This window comes from Cannabis sativa, chromosome 9, assembly GCF_029168945.1.
Source record: "Cannabis sativa cultivar Pink pepper isolate KNU-18-1 chromosome 9, ASM2916894v1, whole genome shotgun sequence".
Lineage (NCBI taxonomy): Eukaryota > Viridiplantae > Streptophyta > Magnoliopsida > Rosales > Cannabaceae > Cannabis > Cannabis sativa.
The window spans coordinates 36,832,693-36,844,608 of record NC_083609.1 but is presented as its reverse complement, the minus strand read 5'-3'; the positions used below and the strand labels follow the sequence as shown (position 1 = coordinate 36,844,608).

Below are 11,916 nucleotides of genomic sequence, written 5' to 3'. Positions count from 1 at the left end.
AGGGAATAACATTCCAAGACTAAATCCTCCAAACAAACAAGGTAATATTTCACATTACCATTCCCTTACTAGGATTAACTTATACCAAACAGCCCCTGTAATGGCCGAAATGTTATTGAGGGAATAAATTTTCTTTTTTTGTTAAAAAAAAATGAAAGTAACTTTTCCAAAATACAATTTGAAATTTATTTTAAATTATATTAATTAAATCAGGTGGACATGGGATACAAAAGTCGTTAGAAGTTCTTCGCCCTAACTCGTAAAGAACAAGGAGAAAAAACTAAGGAAAGCCCTAAAAAACTTATGAAAGAACGAAGAGGCTGTTTCGCCGCTGATTGATTTCAACACTTTGGTATGTTTTTTCGTCCCCAATTTGTTTTCCTTATAGATTAAATTGCGTGAAATGGTAACTTAATATATTTCATACGAGCTTGATAATTTATGTTTTAGGGGGAAAGATTGTTACAGATGGTACTGTACTATCTAAAGATTTGCCGAAGATTGTGTGTAGTTAGATACTTATAGGGTTTAGCTATTGTTTACTAGTCAGAAACCGCGTATATGAAAATCTATGAGATGTTTTGGAGTTTCTGGAAAGGGTTTTGCAATGAATATGGAAAGGAAGCCAAATGGGGTTCGGTCAAATCATGGGAATTATTGGTTGTTGGTTCATCATTGCCATAACTCTGTCTGTGTTTGTTCATATTATACAGGAAAAGAAAAAGCAAAAGGTTTAACAACGTTTCATCTCCTGAAAGATCATCAACAAGCTTTGCAGGGCTGTTCTGACTAGAGAAATGGATCCGGGTCGCTATGGTCTTCAGCAAGGATGGGATAATAACAGCGTAATTGTGGTTTCCTCCTTAATAATCACCTATATCGGATGATAGTACAAGAAATTTTTAGGACCTTGAGATTGTCCATTTTTTTCTGGCATCTCATCCTTAAGATAAATGAGAACCCATGGGCACTGAGGATATGGATTGGATTTGCCTAACCCCTCATATAATAATTGATTTGTTGCTGACATAGCTTATTCTCTTCAATCCACAGGCTCTGGAGGGGTATGGTGCAGTTCACGAACCAAACTTTCGGTGAGTGCTTAATGTTGCTTTGTGTTCGCTCGGCTGTAATTGGTTTATTAATGACCATAAAGTAACTTTCATTGCCGTTTTCTAGTTCCTGCTTTGCTACTGTCTTGATTTTGCTTTCTTTCTTGTTCCAATTTTATGTTCTTTTTTCCTTTTTGCAGGATTGGTGGGTCATATGATGACAGAAGGTTTTTAGATGAAAGATACTCAAGGGATAACATATATCCGAGAAATGCATTTCATCGTGACATTATTAATAGGGATAATTACCCACCCCCACCCCCACCTCATCCTCATGTTGGTATTTGGCCACAGTCAAGAAGGAGAAGTTATGAAGAAGAATTCCCAATTGATAGGGAATCAAGGCGACATGAGAAACCATACAATGATCCATATCATGAAATGGATACTTTTCATGAGCCTGAGCTTGATACTTTTAAGGAATTTGACGAATTTCGGGATGGCTATCGAAATATTGAAAACTATCGTGATATTGGATTTGACAAATCTGCTAGGGTAGGGGGACGTGATCAGGATGAGTATGCACATGATGATTATGATCATAGGTCTCGTGCTTCCCATCAAAGTAGTAGGGAGGACAGTCGTGAAAGAGACTATGACTATGGTCGGAATAGTTATGATTCTGATTATGATAGAGGTGGTAGGAAAGATGGTAATTGGAGGAGGCGGGAATCGCGTGATCGAGAAAGAGATCAAAGTCCCTACAAAAGGCATGATAGGGAAAGAGATCACAGTCCATGTAGAAGGCATGAACGTTCTCGGTCTCGTGGACGTGATGACAATGGCCATACTAGATCAAGATCTCCTCGTGGTCGTAGCCATGGTCGAAGTCATCGAGAGGACAGCTCTGATGATGCTAGGCATGAAAGACATGAAAGGTTTGAGAGGCGACGTGACCGTGAAGAGAAGCGTCAGCGTGATCACTACTCTGTGGTATCTCTTGTTCCTTTTTTTTCTTTTTAATTATCTCATTAACTATGTCGCTTCTTACAAATCTTAAATGATGTTGATCTTCTGTAGGCACCATCAGCTACTGTCGTTGTGAAGGGTCTTTCACAAAAAACAACTGAAGAAGATCTTTATCAGATCCTCGTAATGTTCAATGCTTTTATCTAAAATTTTATTTTTTCTTTAATGATGTCTTAAGAATTAAATTCTTCCATCAGGCTGAATGGGGTCCTCTTCGTCATGTTCGAGTTATAAAGGAGCGAAACTCTGGCATATCACGGGGATTTGCTTTTATTGATTTCCCTTCTGTGGTACTCTATTTTTATGAATCTATATTTGTTTATATATATATCTTTGGTTTCTGTGATTAGAGTTAAAAAGGAAAGTCTATCACAGGGAGCTGCACGTGCTATGATGGAGAAGCTTGGAGATGACGGTCTTGTTGTTGATGGCAGGAAGCTTTTCTTTGAGTATAGGTTTATAATCATACTCTATTTGTTTTTGGTTCATATAAATTTAGAATGTAGTTTTTTTTATTTATTGTATGTGATGACTGTCTGTGTATATTAGATTTTGTTTAAGGAATGAGAGTAATATGTTCTAAGTGTTCAATTCACACACACATACAGTTTCTTGATAACTTGGGTTTTATAGGATAGAAGGTTGTATAATAATGTTTGGAGGTCAGATGGTGTGGCATTTTGATGAGTATAAATTGTCAAATTGCGAGTAATTCTTTGCAATATTTCCTACCAGTGCTCTTGCAATGTTATGATGTAGTTTAGCTTGCATTTTGTCTATGCTTAATTTTGCCATTTTCAATTATGTTGTGATGCAGTAGTAAGCCAACTGGAGGGGCTGGTGGAGCACTTGGGCAAGAAGGATCCACCAAAGTGGGTAACCATAGAAGCGTCACAGTGCCATCTGATTGGATGTGTATTAGTTGTGGCTACATTAATTTTGCACGGAGGACATCTTGTTTTCAGGTTTGTTGTTTTATCTATTGTTGAAATCTTTCAACATTTGTTACCTGGTTCCGGTCAACATCGCAGTCAACCATTTTATAAAAAAAATAATAAAAAAAATCTTTCATCATTTGTTTTTGTTTTAATTTGGTTCATCGCTAAGTTCTTACAGGGCAGGATGCAGGATCTTAAATGAATTTCTAAACTGATGAGAATGGCTTGTTTTACATGTGTGGAATAATTTTGTGTGTTTCCAGCTTCATGATAATTACACCCTCTCCAAACAATCACAGCACAGTATCTAAAATATGAAATTTAGATATGCGGGTTGTGCTTAATTATTCTCACTTTTAATTAAGGATTGCTATAACTAAATTGTCATTCCTTGCCCAGGTTCTTTTTGTACTATTTGAAGCTCTTCCTTTCACTCTTAGTATAATTTCTCTTATTAAAAAAAGTGATCTCTTTCTTTCTGTAAGTATAAGTTCTCTTTTATACATATATATAAAGAAAAAGTGTTCTCTTATTCTTTATAGTGTAATGAAGCACGATCTGAAGATGCTCCCCCCGCAGACATTTCTCAGTCAAATCCAACACCTTTGGGAAAAAAAGGATTAGAAGCTGGTTGGTTTGTTTTAATATTTTTAGCTTTACAACTAAGTTTGGATTTAAATATACGTGTGTATGTGATTAAATGATTTTCTACTTAGGTCCTACTCATGTATTGGTTGTTCGTGGACTGGATGAAAATGCCGATGAAGAAATGCTTCGTTATGAATTTTCCAAGCATGCTCCGATTAAGGTTTGTAAATTCTGAGTTACTTTTCCTATATTTGCGCTTATGTTTCTACTTCCACGGTAGATTTTATGTTTTGTTTTTAATAAATTATTTTAGCATATAAAAGGAGAGGTCTTAATGATTTCTTGCAGGACCTTCGCCTTGTTAGAGACAAATTTACTCATGTTTCAAGGGGGTTTGCATTTGTACACTTTCATTCGGTATGTAATTTGAGTGTTTCTAGTTTTAGTAACTTATTCATTTTTATTTTTATCTGCATTGCCATTTGTCATTTTTCTAGAGACTGAATTTGATGTGTAGAAGCTAGGGTATTATCTCTATGAAAAGAGCATCTTATCCTGAATGAAAGAGTGAGAAGGAAGCACGCGTATGGTTAGGATTTAGGAGTGATTAGTAGCTTTCTAAAGGATTACACCTTTCCCAGGAATGATGCATATACATCCTTTGTTTAGCTGATGAACATACTACATAGAATTGGATATCTGATAATCATAGTATTATGCCATTTATGCGAACCTCCTGTGTTTTTTCTGAGTTACTACAGAGAACTGTATACTAATAATTTTTTAACAATAACATTTATATTAATTTTTTATGACTCCTCATTAATTGAACAAATTGAGTAATTTTTTCACAATGGGTACCTCTCGGCTGACCTGTTTGAGTTGAGTGAATTGGTATAGATTCGTGTATCCGAAAAATAGCTATTTATTTATTTTTTAAAAATAAAAGAAAGTAGTAATAATAATAATAAAAATAATAATAATAAAAGAAATAAGTTTTTATTCTCTGTTTTTACGGCTCCAATTTTGAAACGGGAAACAAAAAAGCATCGCATGCTATTGTTGATTAAAAATGTTTAATAGGACCTCCCATATTTCCATGCTTTCTTGCAGGTGGAAGATGCTACAAAAGCTCTAGAAACAACAAATGGGACAACACTCGAAAAGAATGGCCAGATTTTGAGAGTAGCATACGCAAAAAGCATTCTTGGTCCAGGATCAGGAACATCAGGACATTCACAGTCCAGTAGCCTTGCGGCCGCTGCAATTGAGGCAGCGGCATTTTCTCAACAGGTTCCTTGCTCCAACTCTAATAGAACTTTTCATTTTTTCTGTTGCGCCCGACATTATATTTTGTTTTATTTATCTGATCTTGAAGGAAGGATTAGAGTTTGTAAAGGAAATTGGAAATTGTCTTGGAATTGTTTAATCTCCTCTTCTTAGTGCCCACATTAAACTAACTTGCTCATACTGGATTTAGGCCAGTTATACTAACTAATAACTGTAGACCTTTATTAAGGTTTCTGGGCTTTTCACAATAGCCACATATGAACTTGCGAGTGTAGGAATAATTTGCAGAACGGCAAACTAACTATATAAAAAGGTTAAGGACCTATTATGATCTCTGAGCTCCATGCAATTGTCACTGGAGAAGTTGGAATGAGTGACTAAGATTGGTTTTCATTTTTCTTCTACATGGCAGGTGTATATATTTTTTGTTTATATTATTGACTAAAGGTTTTGTTCCCCTTGTTAATTGACTTCTCTTTCCCTTCATTCATGGGTGCACTTTTAATGGGTATTACCCCTTCATAGATAATATTAGAAAAATTTGAGTTTTTATGCTTATTCTTTTTATTAAATTAGAAAAATATCTCATTTTTACAATATATGGACTGGAGTTGTTCCATCGGCTGAAATAAATAATAAAAAAAGTTTTTTCGGCAAAAAAAGATAAAAAAAATAGTTGAGTTTGATTTAAATATTTTTTACATACATATTTTTGATATAGTGTAAAAAGATGTATTTTTTGATTTTTTTTAATTAAGTAGCTAAATTAAGCATATAAATTTAAATTTCTCTTTTATTATTCGTCATTGGATCAAAATCTAATGGTTTAATATTTTTAAAATTAATATTTATAGTTAAATTTGTTTAGTAACTATCAATGGTAATACTCACTGAGAAGTGTTCCATATATATATTGTAAACAAAACTACACCTTGTATTAAATATTGTTGCAATAATACTAGCAAAAGTTGTGGAGCACACCCACTCTTGTATGAATGCCCTATAATGTGTCAACAGTGTTGGCACAAGTAACAATAATATTTCAATGAAATATATCTATTATATATATTACTTATGTCAAACTATGTTTCTTGTTTGATGTTTTATTTTCTAGCTAATTAGCTTATTATTTAAGTATAGTATGATGCTGTTGGATGGGCACCAAAAGAATACAATCCAGATGACAAGCAATCTGTTGGAGGACTGGGGCAAAGTGGTGGGGATATTGTTGTCCAAAAAGAGGGCTCGGCTCCACAATCTGGTTTTGTTTGGGATGAAGCATCTGGGTATTATTACGATGCTGCTTCTGGCTTCTACTATGATGGAAATACAGGTTCTCCTTCCTTTTGCGTTTGTGTATCTTTTTCTTTCTAATAAATATTTCACTGATTTTGCACTTGCGATTATGGAATAAGGCCCAAAATATTTTTAAAATGTGACTCTCAACTAGTACAAATGAGGAAGAGAAAAACAATATTTATTTTATGTAGTTTTATGTCTTATAGTCTAATACATATGACTTCCCATCATTTCTTTTTAATCAAAGTAATTAAGGAGTCACAACTATTACAATTCTTGCCAACTTTTCGGGCAATGTTTTCTTTTCCTATTTGGCATATCCATTTTCCTTTTAACTTCTCTCTCTGCTTTCTTTCGGTATCAGATATCTGCTGGCTACATGTGATGCATCTGCAGCATCTTTGATACCTTTTTGAAGTAGTAATATAACCTATTCTCACTCTTTGACAAGAGTTTCTATCATAACTTCATGCTTCAGAAAAATACTGTTTTAAGTCTTTCATTTGTTTATTTTGGTTTTATTTGTTAGGAACTTTAAAATTAATATTTCTTTTAAAATGCTTTTTTTTTCAGAGAAATATATATTACATCATTCCCTTATTCTATTGTGCTATTTACAGGTCTTTATTATGATAGTAATAATGGGATTTGGTATTCGTATGATGACCAAGCACAACAGTACATCCCTTGCACAGATCAAAATGACAACAAAACGATGGCTAGTCAATCTGAGCTTTCCAAAATATCAGATGGTTCTAATGACAGGAAAGTAGTGATTTCTGCTCCGGCTACTACCTCAATATCAGAGAAGGGATCATCATTACCAGATGTTGTCCAGGCTGCTGCAACTGCAGCAATAGCAGCAGAAAAAAAAGAGAAAGAAAAGTTAAAAGAGATTAAGTTGGCGTCAAAAAGCAGTATTCTAGCAAATAAAAAGAAAATGAATAATGTATTGTCAATGTGGAAACAGAGGAGTCATGAAGGCCAAACAACTCGTGTGGCTTTGGATGACGGTCAGCCAACTGTATCAACTGAAGATAGAGCTCTTTATGGTGGTCAGGCCTCAAAGAACAAGTTTAAGAGTGACGTGTTGAGTGTGAAAGAGAATGTAACGACAAGTTCAGGACTTCCTACTCCTGTTTTGTCTTCCCAGAATTCAAGACCTGTGAGTAACAGTTTGGGTGGAAGTTTGATGGGTGTCATAAGGGGTTCTGGAAGAGGAGTGACAAAATCAGAACCTTCATCTTATGGATTGTCAACTGGAGTCACTACCTCTATGGTTTCCACTGCAAATGTGGATGGATCAGTTCTGTTGGCTAATCAAGAGATACCACATGTTGTTACATCCTTTAAAACAGATGCATCTGCATTGGGGTCTTATACACCACCTGTTTCTGCTGGGAGTGGAAAAAGAAGGTTCTCTGAAATGCCTCTTCCTGTAGGTCCTGGTCAAAAGGAACAGTTTCAGACAACTTATAGAGATCGTGCTGCTGAGAGGAGGAGCCTCTATGGCTCGTCACTATCTGTAGGAGATAATTCATCCGACCTTGGTTTAGGGGATGCGAGTAAGGTTTCTTGAACATCTTGTTTGTGGATTTGTTCATTTTTTTCACCATTTAGAATAGCAAGCTTGTCTGTTACTTGGGTTCGCTTATTAAACTGAAATGCTTAGTTCTGTGATATAAATTTTGCTTGTTCTGTACTGGTTCTGCAGTTTGGGATGTGTCATTAGTTGTTTGAAAAGCTAGGGTTTCCAAGTTAATGGGTCCATCTGTTTTCTTAATGCTGTTTTAATTTGTGAGAAATCACGTGTTTACAATCTTGAACTTTCAAGCTCGAGATTTTGTTCCAAGGAAGGGTTCATTGGATCCAATGCCTTTTCCTCCTGGTGTTGGTGGAGGACGTCCTGCTGGTGATGCAAGCGTAAGCAGCTATGAGGTGATCACAACAGAAAAAGCAATTGATGAAAGTAATGTAGGCAATCGAATGCTCCGCAGCATGGGATGGCATGAGGGACTGGTAAGAGTGACTTGCTGGTTTCATTTGTGTAGCTGTATGCTCATCTGCACTTACACCTGTTTATTTTTGCTTTCAGTATCCTTCTGTGTTTTATGTCTTTGTTTCAATGAAATGATTGTAGCTTTAATAGTTGGTTTTAACTGGCTACATTATTTAACGTCTTTGTTAATGAATGGAAATATATTTTTGTTCCTTTACATTGGGTGATGTTTTTTGTTTTCTTTTACCTCACTTAATCTCCTTGAGTTTGAGAAAGGTACATGATCTCCCTCAATTTTTAGATACCATGCCTTCCCTTGGTGAATTTATGAAGTTTCATTCCGTACGTGTTTGCCTGTTGGTTCCTTGAGAATAGAGATTTTCAACCTTGTGCTGTCCACTAGCTAAGTATTGGCATTTCTAATATGTCAGAGTTTTGGTATATTTCTTTTGTCTTCGGATGTTATATACAGGGGCTAGGGAAAGATGGGAGTGGAATGAAAGAGCCAGTGCAGGCACAAGCGGTGGAAAGTAGAGCAGGACTTGGGAGTAGTAGGCAGAAGAAGTTGGATCCTAGCCTTGAGGTGCAGGCTGGGGATAGTTACAAAACTCTCATTCACAAGAAAGCTCTCGCTAGGTTCCGAGAGATGTCTTAGTCTCTTAGATGACTTTCTTTTTTCGCCACTTTTTGGCATTATCACTAGAACTGTTTATTTAAGTTAACTGGGCAATAATTGTATGTAGAAGGGTCAGTCAACGCTGTAGAGTTCCTATAAATTTGTGATTGAATTTATAAATTTGCTATTGATATTAAGATGGAATTTGCTAATGATATTTGTTCATTCTTTGTTGGGAAATTTGTGGCAAGGAGACATTATTTATGTTTGGGTTATTTGCGGTGAGATTCCTGTAGTATTTGTGATAATTACAAATATGACCCTAATAAAAAAGTTAATAATATAAGCCTTCTGATATGATATTGTTGTAGCATGTTTTTTTGGTTGTTAAATGCTACCTAACCCTGTTAAGTGCCAGTTAGGATTCTAAATAATATTTTAAAAATAAATTACTTAATTTATAGCTCAATTAAAAAAATATGTTAGAATTCTTGAAAAAAAAATTAAAAATAAACAAACTTTTTTTTCTTCGGTGGCACTTGATCTTCTTTTCTCGAAAAATGAAATTCCAAACCCTAAAATCCTGAATTCCAATAGCTACTCGCACAAGCCACTCAGCACCAATTTTAAAAATATTGATATACTTCCCATTTGTTTTGCCAATAGCTTAGTATGTTTGAAAGGAGGGAGACATGAGTGGATAGAGAAGGAAGGAGAGAGAGAGGTGGTGGGAGAGTCGAAATCTATTTGTTTGGCACGGAAGATTGTGGGAGGGAGAAGAGACGTGAAAGGATTAAAAATCCATATGGGCCACCATTTTGTATCTCTCCACAAATGAAAGATTTTTACTCCTTTCTAATTCATTTCAAAATATTTATATATAGATAATAAAGTAGTTTCATAAATATATAGTAATTTATCCTTTCACCTCTCTATCTCTCTTTCCAAACAATTAAGAGATTACTACTGTCATTTTCCTCTTTTATACTCTCTATTCATATTCAACTCTCCATCCTACCAAACATAATATTAGTGTTCATTTTTCCCAAGCCAGAATTTCAAACCCATTAATAACTTGAATCCCAAAGCTAGCTCCGGACCAGAAACTATATATATAAGAAACTAACATATCTACAAAAAAATGCATAAACAATTATTCTTTTCATCTCCTATCCCATGAATTAAATCCTAAAACATAAACTCCATGGAATTAAAATCCAAATTATTTTGCAATCAAAATCCGATTTGAAACTCAAAAAAATAAGTCTAATAAATCATAGTTGAATAAAACAAAACCTAATAAAAACCCATAAATAATTAACCTCATGTATGAGCAAAATCATGAATAATAATGGAAAAAAATTCATCAAAATCAGATACACAAACAAATCCCTAACAAGCAAATCTACCAAAAACCATATCATACAAAAAGCTCTCCGTTCAAGTACGATTTTGAAATCATTTGTTAGAATAGTTTGTGAATTATTAGAGGTCATTAAACCGCCCACACTGTACAAATCGCACGCACCGCACCACAACGCGTAAAAAATACAGTTCGAATTTTTTTTCAGTGCAGTTGTAGTTTGTATTTTTGCCAAACCGCGTATTGTGCGGTTTGCATTTTTGAATTTAATAACCCCGGTTCAAACTGCACCGCACTATTTATTACAAAGTTACTACTTTTTACAATATGATTTTTATTCTTTTGTTCCATATAAGAATAAATATATGTAATATATGTGTATATTACATTATTTTTTAGAGACAAATAGTACATATATTATGATGTTAAAATTTTAATAAGATTTTTTTTTTTGTATTGTTAAAACTTTTTTAGATTATTTTTAAATTTTCATTACAATATTTGATAATTATGATAGTGTAAACTGCTCAAATCGCACCGCATTCTTACAGTGTAGTTTTTGCAGTTTTAAGATCTCACAGTACGGTTTGAGAAATTATGAAAATTGCGTATACGGTTTGGTTTGAAAAAAAGCTACAATTCGAACCACCCGCACCACGAACACTACAAAATAAAAAAGTACTTTATTCCCACATTATTTTGGAATACTTATTTGTAAGTGTATATTGTTGGGTTTTATGCCCTAAATAAAACTCTTTACAATCTGATTAGTTATCAATATAAGAAATTTGAAGTGATTGATGTTTGCATGAATTTTACATGCTAATGGTTTAATATGTTTAATATGTTTATTACATTCATACACACAAAATCAGTTAAATCCAGATCATATGTTTATTCACAATTACAGTATCGTCAACACAGTGGAATGTGATTGTGATCATATGAATCAAAAGTTTTGGTCCCTGTTTCATCAGTGTTATTGGATTTACACTAATGTGATAATCAGTGATGATGTGTACTTACACTTGGAGTAAGTGTTATGTTCTTTCCAGGACATTAGTAAAGTATACTAGTTTCGAATGTATGGAGTATACATTGGAGTACATCTAGATATTGCAACTAAGTTAAGATATTACAAACTTACCGTTATACATATCTTTCCAAGTCAATATCAGTAGTTGATCTTAAGATTAAAAGAATCTAAATCCTGATATGCTTAGGCTCAACTCAGGAGTGTTATTCATGTTCTTAGATTTATTAGTTAAGTCTACTTTCGGGTCAAGGTGATACGTATATTTTGGGAACATGATAGTATGATTGAGTGGGAGTGCTGAACATAAATATGGAATCTATAGCTTCTACTGGTGTATAGAAGTCAAGTGATGATTCCCTTCGAGCTTAGCAAATAGAAGTAAATGGATGAGCTCCTGTTTAACTGACTAATTATTAGATCACTAAACACCATTTATAGGTAGCTAAGTGTTTTAAGGGGCAAAATACATTGAGGGGTGAGAACGGTAAAGAAATCCCATCTCGATGTAGATCATATATATAGAGGATCTTTAAATCACAATAAGATTATTACAATGGTTAAATGAGATAGTATATTGATATCGTGGAACATACAATATGCTCTATATAAGTCTGAGAGTGCAATTCTAAGTTCTAAGAGTGGATTCAACGAAGAATTAATAAGTAGGAATTTACTTGGTAAATTTGGTTCACTTATTGGAAGCTCA

At 34.2% G+C, this 11,916-nt stretch overlaps 1 protein-coding gene across 7 annotated transcripts; it reads left to right on the top strand.

Moving 5' to 3' along the window:
- The first annotated feature begins 265 nt into the window (after positions 1-265).
- On the top strand, positions 266-9,051 carry LOC115713091 (SUPPRESSOR OF ABI3-5). 7 transcript variants are annotated; one of them, XM_030641581.2, is made up of 16 exons: positions 266-352; positions 714-845; positions 1,054-1,094; positions 1,253-2,045; positions 2,133-2,204; positions 2,279-2,371; positions 2,457-2,536; positions 2,902-3,046; positions 3,562-3,649; positions 3,736-3,827; positions 3,956-4,024; positions 4,721-4,900; positions 6,038-6,230; positions 6,817-7,761; positions 8,031-8,215; positions 8,668-9,051. In XM_030641581.2, the coding sequence occupies exons 2-16, from the start codon at positions 798-800 to the stop codon at positions 8,848-8,850; spliced, it is 3,207 nt and encodes a 1,068-aa protein (XP_030497441.2). In that variant the 5' UTR covers positions 266-352; positions 714-797; the 3' UTR covers positions 8,851-9,051. The 7 variants fall into 7 exon arrangements, with proteins under 7 accessions (XP_030497441.2, XP_030497437.2, XP_060959791.1 ...); XM_030641577.2 differs by having other exon boundaries at positions 2,899-3,046; XM_061103809.1 differs by having other exon boundaries at positions 276-352; positions 451-845; positions 2,899-3,046.
- The last annotated feature ends 2,865 nt before the right edge of the window (positions 9,052-11,916 follow it).

Excerpts from the sequence above, each read along its gene's own strand:
- LOC115713091 (XM_061103806.1), top strand. The coding sequence starts at position 798 with ATGGATCCGGGTCGCTATGGTCTTCAGCAAGGATGGGATAATAACAGC. Across the intron at positions 846-1,053 it reads AAGGATGGGATAATAACAGC|GCTCTGGAGGGGTATGGTGC; the intron begins GTAATTGTGGTT and ends TTCAATCCACAG. Across the intron at positions 3,047-3,561 it reads GGAGGACATCTTGTTTTCAG|TGTAATGAAGCACGATCTGA; the intron begins GTTTGTTGTTTT and ends TATTCTTTATAG.